Consider the following 16,516-nt stretch of genomic DNA (forward strand, 5'->3'; position numbering starts at 1 on the left):
TCAGCCACGGAAGGTCCAGGATTCGAGGTTAGATTTTCTATTTCAAGTCAGCTGCTCTGGTAGTCAACCATAGGTGAGGATAGGGGTGTAGATTGCCCAGTAAACTGACAGTTTCACTTTTGTGCTCATCTCACTCTTCACCACGACACACCAGTACAGCATCTGCATCACTATAGCTACAGCCCCAATCCGTGGCTCAATCTCCCTCTCCCCTCTTCCTTCACTTGTGAACAAGACATTGAGATATTTGAAGTCCTCCGCTTGAGGCAGCTACCCACAGTGGGCCCTCCACCCTTTTCTGGCTGAGAACCATGGCCTCAGATATGGAGGTGCCAATTCTTATACCCACCACATCACACCTGGCTGCAAACTGCTCCAGTGCGAGCTGGAGGCCACCGCCTAATGAAGTCAACAGGACATCATCCACAAAAAGTGAAGATAAGATTCTCAGGCCACCAAGGTGGAAGCCTTCCTCCACTTGGCTGCACATAAATATTCTGTCCATAAAAATTATAAACAGAATCGGTGACAAAGGGCAGCCCTGGTGGAGTTCAAGACCCAGTAGAAATTACTCATTATCCTCATTACAGCAATAACTCTCGCTGCAGTTATACAGGAACCAAAAGGCCCTTAAAAATGGGCCAGAAACCCCATACTCCCACAGCACATCCCACAGAATACCCCAATGATGACAAATGCCTTCTTCAAGTCCACAAAACACATGTATACTAGACTGGCAAACTCCCACGCACACTCAAATGTCCTTCAAAAGATAAAAAAACTGGTCCAATGTTCCATGACCACAATGAAAACTGCATTGTTCCTCCTGAATCTGAGGTTTGACTAATGCATGAACTCCCCTTTCCAGCACTCTGGCACAGAGTGCTGGAAAGGGGATTGGGGTGGCTGTAGCTCAGTAGGTAGAGCAGGTCACCTACTGATCGGAAGGTCAGCGGTTCGATTCCTGGCTACTCCAGGCTACATGCCAATGTATCCTTGGGCAAGATACTTAACCCCAAGTTGCTCTCCGACCATCCTGTCGGAGTATGAACGCGTGTGAATGTTAGTTAATTAAAAAGCACTTAGCTTAGTATAAACATGGAAGTGCTTGTATGAATGTGAGTGCATGGGTAAATGTAAACATGTTGTGTAAGCGCTTTGAGTGCTCTGACTGAGTAGAAAAGCACTATATAAGAGCTAGTCCATTTACCATTTACAGACCTTCCTGGGGAGGTTCAGGAGTGTAATCCCAGATAGTTGAAACACACCCTCTGGTCCCCGTTCTTAAAGACGGGGACCACTACCCTAGTCTGCCAATCCAGGAGCACTGCCCTAGATTGCCATGTAACATTGCAGAGGCATGTCAACCAAGACAGTGTTTCTCTATCCACACAGTAGAGCACCGCTTTCTCTTCCTGCGTCACTTGACGGTTTGCCAGAATCACTTCAAGGCAGACTGAAAGTCTGTTTTCATGGCCTCACCAAACTCCCCTCCTCTTCCTCCCACACCTGACATTTTGCTTCAACCACTGCCCAAGCCACATTCTGCTTGGCCTGCTGGTACCCATTAGCTGCTTCAAAAGTCCCACAGGATAACCAATATGAAAAGGACTCCTTCTTCAGCGTGAATGCTCGTTTAAGCTCTGGCATCCACCATCTGGTTCAGGGATTACCACAATGACTGACATCAACCACCTCCCAGCCATAGCATCGTGCAGCAGCCGAAACAATAGAGGTGAGGAACAAGGTCCATTCGGACACTGTGTTTTCAGCCTCCCTTGGAATGCTGTAAAAGTTCTGCCAGAGTTGGGAGTTGACAATCTCACAAACCGGGGCCTCTGCAAGGCAATCCTAGCACACCCTCATTATATCTTCCTGTGTGCCAGGTCTACCCAGCATCATCCACTGCCACCTGATCCTTACTTACTTACTTACTACCAGGTGGTAATGAGTTGACAGTTCAGCTCCTCTCGTCACCCGAGTTTGCAGAACATAAAGCCACAAATTTGATGATATGATTACAAAATTGATCACTGACCTGTGACTCTGGGTCTTTTGGTGTAATGTACACTTACGGACAGCCTTATGTTCAAACATGGTGTTTGTTTGCACAGATTTCCAATAACAGAACAGCACTCAGGTTCAGTTCAGACAGGCGGTCCCTTTTAGTGATGCCACCCTAGGTCTCAATGTTGTTGCCACTGTGAGTATTGAAGTCTTCCAGTAGCCCCTTAACTGGCAAGGGCCCGGTGACGGGCCGTTTGTAGTCCCTTTTATATGGCAGGCTAGACCCTCCCATTTTTATTGACACGTCATTCGGCCAATCATGTAACTGGCTGCACCAAATCACCTGACAAAGCTACGTGACGCCCTCTGAGTATTATTGGCTCTGGGAAACCCATTTCTTAACATGATTGGCCGAATGAGGTGTCAGTCAAAATGGGCGGGTCTAGCCTGCCATATAAATGCACTTCATTCGGCCCGCGGACCAGACGCAGCCGATTAATAGGCTATGAAATGGGTTGTTCAGAGCCAATAATAACCAGAAGGCGTTATGTAGTTTTTGTCAGGTGATTTTTTTGCTGCCAGTTAAGGGGTTAAGACAATGGAGTCACCAGATGGAACATCCTTGAGCACTACACCCAACAACTCCAAGAAGGCTGTGCATTCTGAATCAAGAATCAAGAATCAAGAATCAAGAATGCCTTTATTAGTCCCACAAATGGGGAAATTGCAGTTAACAGAACATCCATCCAAAACAAAAACATAACACAGACAGGGGGGGACAGATGTCTGAGGTCATGCAACCGTTTCACAACGGCGCTACCTTTAGCAGAGAGACAGAAAGAGATACATTGGGATAGTTAGGTTCAAAAAAATCATCTCATACTGTGTTCATAAAGAACACCTTACGAGGTTCCAAAAAACACCTCAGCAAAAAGCATATTGCACATATAAAGCCGGGATAGCAGTATGGTGGGTAGGGTCAGGGTCAGGAGGGGACGCAGACGGAGACGAGAGGGTGGGGGCATTGTGGAGCCCAGATGCCAGCTCCCAGGCAAACAGTTTGCTGATAGTGATGGAAGTTCATCAGCAGCCTTGGTACACCAGATCCAGCTTCACAAATCACAGAGAGGGCTGAGGGGGATAGCGGCCTTCACACATAGTTCTGGAGAGATATGATTGCCAGCCAAGGCCGGCTAGGGAGCCGAATTCTGATAATGCAGGTGTTGTTTTGGAACAGGCTGCTTGTTTTTTCAACAGCCTTCAGTCTCACTGGGAAACCATTCAATAAATCCAATAATCCAAATTCATTAGTTACCATCCTCACTGAGCAGAACCGTACCTTATCTCCAGATCGAACCCCTCTCACCTGCTACTCCCCAAGTCTACGGCTCAGGTTCATCAGGCTTTGAGTCTGAGTCTGTACCATTCTGGTCAGCCCATCCACCTGGGTCGGCAGCCTCTGCAGATGTCGAACTGCCGTCCAGGTTTTCTTGATTTCACGGTAAATCAGGTATCCTCCAAGCCCAAACAGAAAAGATACCGCTACCAGATAGCCAAATATGTAAGCGTCTTCCACGTCTTCCACCTCTAGGGCCGAGAAGCACACAGGTCTCCACGAGCTCCAAGAGTCGATGACGTATCCAACCGGGTCTGTTCCACTCGGACACGCAGGCTCCCCTTTCCCAGATCTCATAGTGGAAAAAATTCGATCCATGGTCTTGAAGGCCCAGTTTGCCAAATCCATATTGCTCTCAATCTTATTCTTATTCGAACAGTGTGCAAGAGACGCTCTCACAGCAAGCAGCAAGCAGGAAAGATAGGGAGGGCAGGGAGAGAGATAGAATGCGACCGTCCCCGTCAGAGGCTGGAGCAAGATGTCATTTGGTTCATGAGCATAAATGTCAGGGCCTGATCCTAGGCCCAAAGGCACATGACAACAACCCTGTGATCCACTAGTAAGAACTACAATGTATAGGCAGCAAGCCAAAGGAATACAAGGGTAACCACATCAGGTGGTTGAAAGTGAGAGCATCATCTGGCTGACGGAGTGCTGGAAGCAAGTCCCACGCAGTTCCCCCTGCCTAAACCCGGACAATACCAACCAAACTAACTTATGGATTTGTGCAAATAAAAGCTTTAAACTTTTAATGGTTGCTCCCGCAGTTGGGTCCTTCATTTCCCCGCAAGCCAGGACAGAATGATCTGGCCAGCTGGACCCAGCGGAAGCAATGTCAGTGCAGAGAGTGCTCTCATCCCTCGGAGACCAGCTGCAGAAACACAACCAAGTGCTCTGGCATCTAATGGCAGACCAGGTGGTGGTGGCTCGTAAGATGGATGAAATTGGAAATGTGTTACAGATGTTATGTTCACCCAGTCATATTCCCCCGGCGGCTTCATCTCTGGAAGAGCAAACCACACCGCCAGTCACTGCACATCCACCGGAGTGCTCTGCCGCCATGTTGAGCTCCATGGAGCCCCCTCAGCCTCCGGAACGAGCCCTCCCTCCTCCTGCTCTTTTCTCCGGTGAATTGGAAGAAGCCCTGGGTTTCCTGATTCAGTGCTCACTAGTGTTTAAACAGCTCAATAGGACGTATGCTGCAGACAATGCTAAAATTACATATATGACCACACTTATGAGAGGGAGGGCATTCCATTGGGGCACAGGTGGTTATTAGGGCAAATGACGATCTTTCTTACGTCAAATTTTTGAACAAGTTTGTGAAAGGAGTATGTTTGTGAAAGGAGACAGCTGTGACCAGGCCGCCCAGCGCAGGTTTAATCTACACCAGGGTAAGCAGCACATGTCGGATTATGCAACTGACTTTTGGATTCTAGCTGAGGAGACTGGGTGGGGAGTAAAAGCATTACAGGGGGCTTTTTTCAGCGATCTGGCAGAATACATCCACGATAAATTGGCAACAAAACAGCTTCCTCCCTCTTTAGATCAGCTGGTAGCAATGTGCACCAAACTGGACGATTGTGTCCATGATCAGTGCAAACAGCTCTGCTACAGACCCCAAAATTCCTATGCTCAGCCGATCTCTGCTGATGAGCAGATGGCAGCGGGCCCATCTTCGGAGAACGAAGTGGAAACCATGCAACTTGGCTGCACACACACCTCACCCCGGAGGAATGTAGTCACAGGCTGGCAGCGGGTGAGTGCCTTTACTGTGGGAAAATGGGTCACTTCCTTTCCTCCTAGCCGTGGCGGCTAAAAGGCAGGGCCCGTCAGTCCAAGTAGGGGTGCTGGCGGGTGATTCCTCTCACTCCTCTTCCCTACCTTGTTTAATGGTGCCGATTACTCTTTATGTAAATAATGATGTTCTTTCCCTGAAAGTGAAGTTACGGAGACATATATACATGACTTCCAGAATGCCGATCACCTGGTCCACATTTGCGAAGGGGATGAGTGGAAAGCGGTGTTTAACACGCATCTGGGCCACTTTGAATACCTGGTGATGCCATTTATTCTGACCAATACCCCTGCAGTATTTCAAGCATTGGTAAATGACATCCTCTGGGATTTTCTGAATCTTTTAGTTTGTATATCTGGATGACATTTTGATTTTTTCAAGAACCCTCCAGGAACACCAAGAACACTTTCGCCAAGTCCTGCAGAGACTGCTAGAGAACCGTCAACTTGTCAAAGGTGAAATATGTGAATTCCATGTCCAAACAGTGTCCTTCCTAGGATATGTCATCGCACCTGACAGCATCAAACTGGAACCAGCTAAGGTAAAATTGGTGGTTGAATGGCCAACACCTTCCACTTGGAAACAGTTGCAAAGTTTTTTAGGATTTGCCCATTTCTGTCATTGTTTCATTAAAGACTACAGTCGTGTTGTGTCCCTTTTAACCACTCTCACTTCCCCTAAGCAACCTTTTCTCCTCCAAGCTCAAGAAACATTTGACCACCTCAAATGTCTGTTTGCTACCACTCCCATCCTGATACAACCAGATCTGTCGTAACCATTCATTGTGGAGGTGGATGCCTTGGATGCTGGGCTAGGAGCTGTGTTATCCCAGCAAAAGAATGACAAATTGCATCTGTGCGCTTTCTTTTCTTGTCGTCTATCTCCTGCAGAGCAGAACGATGACTTCGGTGACCGGGAGCTCTTGGCAGTGAAATTGGCTCTGGAACTGGCTTGAGGGAGCTGAACAGCCTTTTATTGTTTGGACGGACCACAAAAAACTCTCATACATCCAAAAGGCCAAGAGATTGAATGCTCATCAAGCCAGGTGGTCTCTGTTCTTTGCCAGGTTTAACTTCACCATCTCCTATCGTCTTGGCTCCCAAAACACCAAACCGGACGCCCTTTCTTACCTGTTTACCAACCCCAAGCTCTCCCCACCAGAAGAGACTATCCTCCCTCCATCCTGTGTGATTGGATCCCTAATCTGGGAACTGGAATCTTTGATCCGGGCAGCGCAATGGGATGAACTGGATCCTGGGACCGGTCCTGCCAAATGGCTGTATGTACCTACCTTGGTCCAGTCCAAGGTGCTGCACTTGGCTCACACGGCCCGCTTTACCTGCCATCCCGGAGTGTTTTGAACCATCACCTTTCTCCAGAGATCATTCTGGTGGCCCTTCTTGACCCAGGATGTCCGAGAATACATTGGTGCCTGCACCATCTGCGCCCGAAATAAGATCTCCCTCCACCGGTTTGTTAAGACCCTTGTCCATACCTGGACGCCCTTGGAGCCACATGTCCCTTGAGTTTGTCACGGGGCTGCCCCCATCCTCAGGTAACATAATTGATCAATTCTCATAAGCAGCTCACCTTATAGCTCTGCTAAAGCTTCCGACAATTCTGGAAATGGCCCGCCTGCTCACTGACCATGTCTTCCATCTTCATGGGATTCCTCTGGATATGGTTTCCCATTGTGGCCCTCAGTTCTCATCTCACGTATGGAAGGAATTCTGCACTACACTTGGTGCTCAGGTCAGCCTATCTTCTGGTTTTCATCCTCAGACCAATGGCCAGACGGAACGCATGGACCAAGAACAGGAAGCGGCTCTCCATTGTGTCACCTCCTCGAATCAGACCACTTGGAGTGCTCAGCTGGCTTGGGTGGAGTATGCTCACAATACTATGACGTCCTCTGCTACCGGACCATTGCCTTTTGAAGCCAGCCTGGGTCATCAGCCCCCTCTGTTCCCATCTCAGGAAACTGAACTGAGTGTTCCTTTGGTCCAACACCATCTCCGCCATTGCAGGAGGATGTGGAGATCAACCCGAGCTGCTCTTCTTCGCACCTCCGCTTGGAACAAGCAACTGGCTGATTGGCGCCGCCTTCCCGCACTGACGTATGTTCCTGGACAACAGGTTTGGCTGTCCACTAACAACATCAACCTCCAAACTGAATCTAAGAAACTATCACCCTCTTATATTGGTCCTTTTGAAATCAGCTCTGTGATAAACCCTGTCTCTGTCTGGTTGAATCTGCCTCATCACATCAGGACTCACAACTCCTTTCATGTCTCACAGAACAAGCCGGTTAGATCCAGCCACCTGTGCCCTCCGGCCAAACTCCTCCGCCTGCCCGGGTCATTGGAGGTCAGCCTGCTTACTCTATCCATCTGTTGTTGGATGTCCGCTGGCGGAGTCGTGGCCTCCAATTTCTCGTGGATTGGGAGTGGTATGGTCCGGAAGAGCATACTTGGGTGCCTTGTTCTGCGATTCTGGACCCTTCCATGGTCTGGGAGTTACATCGTAGGTCGCCAGGGGGCTCCCGTTAAGGGGGGGGTACTGTCATTGTCCTCGCTCTCTCTGGGCTGGCATCCCTCGGTATTGTTGTTGTGTTTGTGTGGGTGTGTTATTTCCTGGGCAGGCTCGGTGTTTACTCCACCCTCTGACCAGCCTCTTCCAGCAGTGATCCGCACACCTGATGGCAATCGTTAACCACTCACCTGTTCTTTCTGAACGCTCACCTGACGGGTATGTAAGCCATGTGAAATCTTCAGTCCTTGCCGGATCGTTACTTCTACCAGAGCTGAGTCCAATTCGGTTTATGAGTGCACGAGGAATTAAGAGTGAAAGTGAAAGTATCGTCTGGCTGACGGAGTAGTAGAAACAAACCCTGGGCAGTTCCCTCTGCTTAAACCAGGACATAACCAACCAAACTAACTTCTAGATTTGTGCAAATAAAAGCTTTAAACTTTTAGCGGTTGCTCCTGCAGTTGGGTCCTTCATTTCCCTGTAAGCCATGACAGAAATAATCTGCTCTCTCTGATGGAAAGCTTTTACTGTGAAGTATCTACAGGAGGTGCTGAGTTTGTAGTCATAGTAAACTGGAAGCAGATCACTCAGTGTTTAATAAGACAGGAAAAGAAGTAGCAGTGATACAATCGAATGAAAATCACTTTGGGTCCAGCCTGAATGCTGGATGCAAACAGAAAAGTAGCTCCACTGTTCATACTTTCTGTGACCATCAGAGCTTCTGCACAGTGTCGTCACATCTGGATCTTTGTCAGCAACAGTCAGCAAATGATTTTAGTGATAAAGAAATGTGTTCACAGAGAGAGGAAGAGGAGCGGGGTCTGTGTGGAGGAGCGGCCATCTTGCTGTGCTTCCTGTCAGGACGTCCTGAAGGATCCGGTCTCTACCAGCTGTGGACACTGGTTCTGCAGACAGTGCATCTCCTCATACTGGGACCAGTCTGCATCATCAGGAGACTCCTCCTTTCTCCAGTGTGGACAAAGACCCAGAACCAATGCTGGACTGCAGACAGCCAGTCTGAGCAGCTGTGGACAAAGTAAGACTGAACATGTGTCTGGTGATGGACTCATTTCTGAAAACTGGACTTCTTGCTGTGTTGTTGACACATTTCAGAGTTTTCTTTCTCTTTAGTCTCAGTGTTTTTCTGTCTTTCAGTGGATGCTGGTCTGCAGGAGGTTTTAGAGGAACATAAGATCAGTCTGAGGAGGAGATGTGAACGTGTGACTGAAGGAAGTGATCAAACAGGAAGCAGAACCCTCCTGAACAGGATCTACACTGAGCTCTACATCACAGAGGGACAGAGTGAAGAGGTTCATACCCAACATGAGGTGATGCAGCTGAAGACAGCTTCCAAGATGGACGTCCTCCATGACAGACCAATCAGGTGCCACGACATCTTTAAAGCCTTCCCTGACCAACAGAGACCCATCAGAGTGGTTCTGACCAACGGCGTCGCTGGTGTTGGAAAAACCTTCTCAGTGCAGAAGTTTGTTCTGGACTGGGCAGAGGGCTTGGAGAACCAACATGTCAGTGTGGTGATGCTGCTTTCATTCAGGGAGCTGAACCTGATCAGAGATCAGCAGTACAGTCTTCTGGAGCTGCTCCATGTTTTCCATCCAACATTACAGAAGGTCCTAGCAGAGAAGCTCGCTGTCTGGAAGCTTCTGTTCATCTTTGACGGCCTGGATGAAAGCAGACTTTCATTGGATTTCACCAACAGGAAGCTCGTGTCTGATGTCACACAGAAGTCATCAGTCAGCGAGCTGCTGACAAACCTCATCGAGGGGAAGCTGCTTCCCTCGGCTCTCGTCTGGATAACTTCCCGACCTGCAGCAGCCAATCAGATCCTTCCTAGATGTGTGGACAGGCTGACAGAAGTACGAGGCTTCACAGACGCCCAGAAGGAGGAGTACTTCAGGAGGAGATTCAGTGATGAAGAGCTGTCCAGCAGAATCATCTCCCACATGAAGACATCCAGGATCCTCCACATCATGTGCAGAATCCCAGTCTTCTGCTGGATCACTGCTACAGTTCTGGAGCACATGTTGACCACAGAGCAGAGAGGAGAGCTGCCCAAGACCCTGACTGACATGTACTCACACTTCCTGCTGGTTCAGACAAAGAGGAAGAAGAACAAGTACCATGAGGGACATGAGACGAGTCCACAGGAGCTGACGGAGGCTGACAGAGAAGTTCTTCTGAAGCTGGGGAGGCTGGCGTTTGAACATCTGGAGAAAGGAAACATCATATTCTACCAAGAAGACCTGGAGCAGTGTGGTCTGGATGTGACAGAGGCCTCGGTGTACTCAGGAGTTTGTACAGAGATCTTCAAAAGAGAGTGTGTGATCTTCCAGAAACCAGTCTACAGCTTTGTTCATCTGAGCATTCAGGAGTTTCTGGCTGCAGTCTACATGCTTTATTGTCACACTAACAGGAATACAGACGTGTTAAAGGCATTCCTGGAAAATGATCAGCATCATTATCATTATATCTCATTTGTGGATGATTTCCTCATGAGAGTCATGAAGAAATCCCTCCAGAGTAAAAATGGCCACCTGGACCTGTTTGTTCGCTTTCTTCATGGCCTCTCTCTGGAGTCCAACCAGAAACTCTTAGGAGGCCTGCTGGGTCAGACTGACAATATTCCAGAAACCATCCAGAGAGTCATTGACAGCCTGAAGGAGATGAACAGTGATGAAATTTCTCTTGACAGGAGCATCAACATCTTCTACTGTCTGATGGAGATGAATGACCTCTCGTTACTTCAGGAGGTCCAAAAGTTCCTGAAATCTGAGAACAGAGAGAAAATCTCTGATATCCAAAGCTCAGCTCTGGCCTACATGCTACAGATGTCAGAAGAGGTTCTGGATGAGTTGGACCTGCAGAAGTACAATGCATCAGAGCAGGGACGACTGAGACTGATTCCAGCTGTGACGAACTGCAGAAAAGCTCGGTGAGTCAAGAGGTGGTCATTAACATTGTTAATCAGTGTAAATCATTGATTTAATTCCTCAAATATACACAGTATTAAATGAGTATTAGTTTAATTGTCAGTGATGCTAACTGTCTGAAGACAAGCTATGTATTTTTTTTCTTGGAGTTTTTTTTTTAACACAATAAAGGGGAGTAATATGAGGTGATTAGAAAAAAGAGGAGATTCAAGACCTTTTTTGTTATTATGCAAGCAGAACAAAATTTCACTTATACTAACCTCACAAGGTCCATAATCTAAAAAAGAGATAATACATACATGTATATAAAGTAGGGGTGGGACTTTAATGCATTAATTTCAATTAATTAATTATGGGGAAATTAACAAATTAAAAATTTTAACGCACTTTGCATCGTGGAACGTTTCTCAGTTCCCAGCATACAGATTATGTCGATGCACAATGTCCAAATTCAGGGGCTGCATCCTGCGACGGACCCGGCTCACGTGCTTTGCAGTCCAGGAAGACCGCAAAGGGAGGACGTAAGCGGCTAGCCTTCATATCAGCCTTACCTGCCCTCACCTTTGTGTAGCTCATGTCGCCTAGCAACCGTGAGTGTGAAGCACAGCTGTGTAAAAGTAGCTGGTTAAATGGAGAACAAACTTTTTCTCCTTTTTGTGGTTTAATTTTAAGTCTTTCAAAATAAGCTGTTAAAACAAGCATAACACATTTCAGCATCAAGGAATACAGCTGAGAGAATGATTAATTTCCAACTATATTAAGTGAGACATTAATGTTGAATAAAACTATCCAGTTATGATGCTTAACTTTAGTTTCAGGAGTTTGTTTATCACAGAAGCACTTCCACCCTTCGTTGGTCTGTGTAGTAGACTGGTGGGAAAATAAACATTTTGAAGTTTAAGATTATGTATATTGATTCATTCATCAACCAAACTTAAATTAATATTTATCATGTTAAATATTAAAATGTGATTAAAACGCAATTTTGATTAATTAATTACAAAGCTTCTAATTAATTCGATACATTTTTTTTAATCGAGTCCCACCCCTAATATAAAGTATAAATTCTTAGAATTTTTTTTTTTACATACTAGACTTACATCATGAAAAAAGCTGCATCAGGAGTAGTATAGGATTGGACAATAGAGTGTAAAATGATTGCATATTTTTAAAAGGTGATAAAATAAATATGTATTTGGAGGATGCAAACAATATGACTAGACATAAGAATGTTGACATTTGGATTGAACATGAATTATGTACAGGATATGAAATGTACAAGAAGTAGATTATATAAATAAACATAGCACAAAGAGTAGGGAAATTTGTGTTTGGTGGATTAGTTCTTAGTTGCAACAATGCTTATTGGCAGTAAATATTACACTGAAAGCTTGTTTATTGCCACTTAAATGGTGGCACATTTGTAAGGACAGTGCAGTTTTGGGTTGCACAGCAAAGTTGAATATGTGAGTTGATCCCATGAAAACTTTCCAAATCCTCTCTGCCAGTGCCAAACAGCGTATTCTTCTATTGACTCCTATTTGGTGTCTATTATGGGACTGGATGATTGAAGTGTGAAGAAACAGTTTTCAATTTAACAATTTATCCATTTAAAAACAGGGGCCTCAGTAGCATGTGGAAGAACTGTACACAGCCACAACAGCCTAGCATCTCTTCCTCATGCTGATCAGATATTGCAGTGGGATGGCATCCCATTCTGCAACCAGCATTTGTCACAATTTAGACAGTGTGGCACAAACAGCATGCCCAAGCTGATCCCACAAGTGTTCAATGGAGTTGAAGTCAGGACCTGCAGGCAGGCCATTCCTTCCTCTCTACCCTCACATTTGGAGGTACTGTGTCTGTACCCCAGAGAAAATGTTATTTAGAATACCTTGACAATGCCACCCATACTTGCTATTAATATTTAAAAAATTTTTATAAGCTGAGATCCACATACAGTCATGGTCGAAAATATTGGCACCCTTGAAAAATTTCCAGAAAATGAAGTATTTCTCCCAGAAAATTATTGCAATCACACATTTTGTTATGCACATATTCATTTCCTGTGTGTGTTTTGGAAAAACACAAAAAAAGAGGGGAAGAAGAAAAAAAGACAAAATTCATATAATTTCATACTAAACTCCAAAAATGGGCTGGACAGAATTGTTGGAGCCTTTTCAAAATTGTGTGTAAAAAACTTTGTTTCAAGCATGTGATGCTTGTTTATAAAAATCACACCTGAAACCAGATAAAAAAGAGAGAAGTTGACTCAATCTTTGCATTGTGTGTCTGTCTGTGCCACACTAAACATGGAGAACAGAAAGAGGAGAAGAAAACTGTCTGAAGACTTGAGAACCAACATTGTGGAAAAATATCAACAATCTCAAGGTTACAGGTCCATCTCCAGAGATCTTAGAATAGAATAGAATAGAATAGAATAGAATAGAATAGAATAGAATAGAATAGAATAGAATGCCTTTATTGTCATTATACAGGATGTACAATGAGATTGGAGGGCCACTCCTGTTCAGTGCCATGCAACAGAAAATCAAACTCTCTAAAATAAAAATAAAAATATTATAATCTAGTATAATCAAGAAATATACAGAAAATAAACAATGTATAAAATATACAAAAAATAGAATGTATAGAAATATATACATACATTGATGCATCTGTACATTGTAAGAAAAGTAAATATGTGCATACATATAATAATGAAGATGATGAATATTGCACTTGGTGAATGAATATTGCACTAGTGAATGAATACTGGATATTACACAATATAGGAATGCTAGATATTGTTCAGTATGAATAATATAATATTGCACAGAGATGTGGGTGTTGCACAGTTACAGTGTGTGAGTTCAGGGTGGTGATTGCTCTGGCGAAGAAACTGTTCTTGAGTCTGTTTGTTCTGGCTTTGATGCTCCTGTAGCTCCTGCCAGAGGGCAGCAGGTCAAACAGGTCAAAGCCAGGGTGGGAGCTGTCCTTGATGATGTTCCTGGCTCTGCTGATGCAGCGGGAGGTGTAGATGTCCATCAGGGAGGGGAGAGGGCAATCAACGATTCTTTGTGCTGTCTTGACTACCCTCTGAAGCCTGACCCTGTCTGCCTCAGTGCAGCTGCCGTACCATACTGTGATACAGTAGGTCAGCAGGCTCTCAATGGATGAGCGGTAGAAGGTCAGCAGCAGGTTTGAGGACCCTCAAGAAGTGAAGTCGCTGCTTAGCCTTCTTGATAACAGCTGTGATGTTATCTGACCAAGAGAGATCAGCAGAGATGAGGACACCAAGAAACCTGAAGGTGTGGACCCTCTCCACACGCTCGCCGTTGATGTAGAGGGGAGCTGGGTCAGTCCTGTGCTTCCTGAAGTCGATGATGATCTCTTTGGTTTTCATGGTGTTCAGTGCAGGTTGTTCTCTGAACACCAGGCTGTCAACTTCAGGACCTCCTCTCTGTAAGCTGCCTCATCTCCCTTTGAGATAAGTCCGACCACTGTGGTGTCGTCAGCAAATTTGACGATGAGGTTGTTATTGTGGGCCGGACTGCAGTCATGGGTGTAGAGGCAGTACAGGAGGGGGCTCAGCACACAGCCCTGTGGGGACCCAGTGCTCAGTGTGTGGGTGGAGGAGAGATGGGGGCCAAGTCTCACAGTCTGGGGCCGGTTGGTTAAGAAGTCCTTGATCCAGGAACATGTGAGGGGGGGGAGGCCCAGGGTGTGCAGTTTGGTGGTGAGAATGTCTGGGATGATTGTGTTGAACGCTGAGCTGTAATCCACAAAGAGCATGCAAGCGTAGCTCTGATCACCTTGCCAGGTACTCCGTCTGGTCCGGTAGCCTTCCTGGGGTTCACTGCCAGGAGCACGCGCCGTACCTCATGCTCCTGGACAGTGAGTGGGGTGCAGCCTGGTGGGGGGGGCAGGACTGGAGCAGATGGGTGGTCCTGAGGTGTCTCAAAGCAAGCAAAGAAACAGTTAAGTTCCTCTGCTAGTGACACTCTCAGGTCTCCTGCAGTCACATCACAGCCTCTGAAGTTTGTGATGTTCTGAATGCCCTGCCACACCTCCCGTGTGTTATTGCTGGACAGATGGGACTCTATTCTCCTCCTGTAGTCCGTCTTGGCTTTTTTAATTCCTCTTTTCAGGTCAGCTCGAGCAGCACTGTACAGAGCTCTGTCGCCTGACCTGAAGGCAGCATCACAGGTTTTGAGGAGTGAACGGACCTGGCTGTTCATCCAGGGTTTCTGGTTAGGGAAAACCCGGATGTTTTTGCTAACAGTCACATTTCTGATACAGAACTTAATGTAGTCCAGTACCGTCCCTGTGAATGTTTCTAGGTCCTCGTGTTCGAATAAGTCCCAGCCTGTGTATGCAAAGCAGTCCTGTAGGTCGGAGAGTGCGTTTTCAGGCCAGGTTGTAATGGTTTTTACAGTAGGCCTGGCTCTCCGTCTGAGGGGGGTGTATGCTGGGGTGAGCGGCAGGGAAAGATGGTCGGACTGGCCGAGGTGGGGGAGGGGTTTGGCTCTGTAAGCGTACTTAATGTTGGAGTAAACATGGTCAAGAGTGTTCTCCCCTCTTGTGGAACATTTGACATGTTGGTGGAATTTCGGGAGTACAGTCTTTAAGTTGGCCTTGTTAAAGTCTCCCGCGATAATAAAAACACCGTCGGGGTGGACCCGCTGCTGTTCGTTAATAGCGTTCAGCAGGAGAGAGAGCGCCATGCTAACGTTAGCATCGGGAGCTATATACACAGCTGTGATGATCACTACTGTTAGCTCTCTGGGTAGAAAAAAAAGGCCGACATCTTACAGACATGTACTCGAGGTCTGGGGAACAATGTTTGTCTATGATTGTTCCATTGTTACACCAGTCCTCATGCACGTAAATACAGAGACCCCCTCCCCTGCTCTTACCGGAGTCCTTGGTCCGATCTCCGCGTAGCAGAGTGCGGCCTGCTAGCTGCACGCTAGCATCGGGAATCTGCGGGTTTATCCAGGTCTCAGTGATAATCATTACACAGCAGTCACAAACATAGCGATTTCCAGCCAGCTCTAACTCTAGGTTGTCCGTTTTATTTACCATGGACCTGGCGTTGGAGAGATACAGGCTTGGCAGAGGAGGCCTGTGTGGTTGGCATCTCAGCTTCAGCATAAAGCCGGACCTGCAGCCCCGCTTCTGCTTCCTCTCCCTCCGCCGTCGGCGGCGCCTTCCAGACCTGATAACAATCCACGGAGCACCCGGCGGTCTCGCTATGTCGTCTGGGATGTTATGAGTGTAGTGAAAATCACTCGATACTGATGTCTTGTGCCAGTAGCCAATGTCCACAAGGTCCTGGCGTGTGTAGCAGTTGTTTGCGGAGACAAATGCACCAAAGCAGCACATTCTCAGGTAATGTTCACCCAAATCCTGGGCCTGCTTCAGATAAGCCCACTTCAACTCATTTGCTATTTAGTGACTTCTGTGATCCTAAATCTCTGGGTTTTTTTTTTTTTTTACATGTGAAGTCTGTAGTCTGTTCAACTCAAGGCACTATTATAATGAATAAACACTGGTACACACTTCTAACACTGATTTCTGAGCTATCTCTGAATCATGGCCTAAGAAAAGTAACACTTATCTGGATATATTTTGTCAGGATAGAGCCACCAGGGAAGGTGGTGTAGTTATGTATGTTAAAGACCATCTGCACTGCACTGTAGCTCTTTCTAAGTCAGTCCACAAGCAATTTGATTTACTGGTGGTAAAGCTTAAAATCAACAAGTTTCTTTCTCTCTGTTGCTGTCTACAACTGAACAACCTCTTCCCCAGCCCTTTCACTAACAGCCCTTA

General features: G+C 46.4%; 2 protein-coding genes across 3 annotated transcripts in view; both read left to right on the forward strand.

Moving 5' to 3' along the window:
* Positions 1-16,516, forward strand: part of LOC115799317 (melanoma receptor tyrosine-protein kinase-like) — a 278,847-nt gene that overhangs the window by 136,704 nt on the left and 125,627 nt on the right. The window lies entirely within an intron of this gene.
* The window catches only part of LOC115799323 (NLR family CARD domain-containing protein 3-like), a 42,851-nt gene that overhangs the window by 8,542 nt on the left and 17,793 nt on the right, over positions 1-16,516 (forward strand). The window contains exons 1-3 of one of the 2 annotated variants that reach the window (XM_030756423.1): positions 7,830-7,949; positions 8,531-8,766; positions 8,886-10,683. In XM_030756423.1, the coding sequence (XP_030612283.1) occupies positions 7,900-7,949; positions 8,531-8,766; positions 8,886-10,683 (2,084 nt within the window). In that variant the 5' untranslated portion in view covers positions 7,830-7,899. Of the gene's footprint in view, positions 1-7,829; positions 7,950-8,530; positions 8,767-8,885; positions 10,684-16,516 lie in introns of those variants that run through there. The other variant, XM_030756422.1, reaches the window with a different exon arrangement.

This window comes from Archocentrus centrarchus, chromosome 20 (assembly GCF_007364275.1).
Source record: "Archocentrus centrarchus isolate MPI-CPG fArcCen1 chromosome 20, fArcCen1, whole genome shotgun sequence".
Classification (NCBI taxonomy): Eukaryota; Metazoa; Chordata; class Actinopteri; order Cichliformes; family Cichlidae; genus Archocentrus; species Archocentrus centrarchus.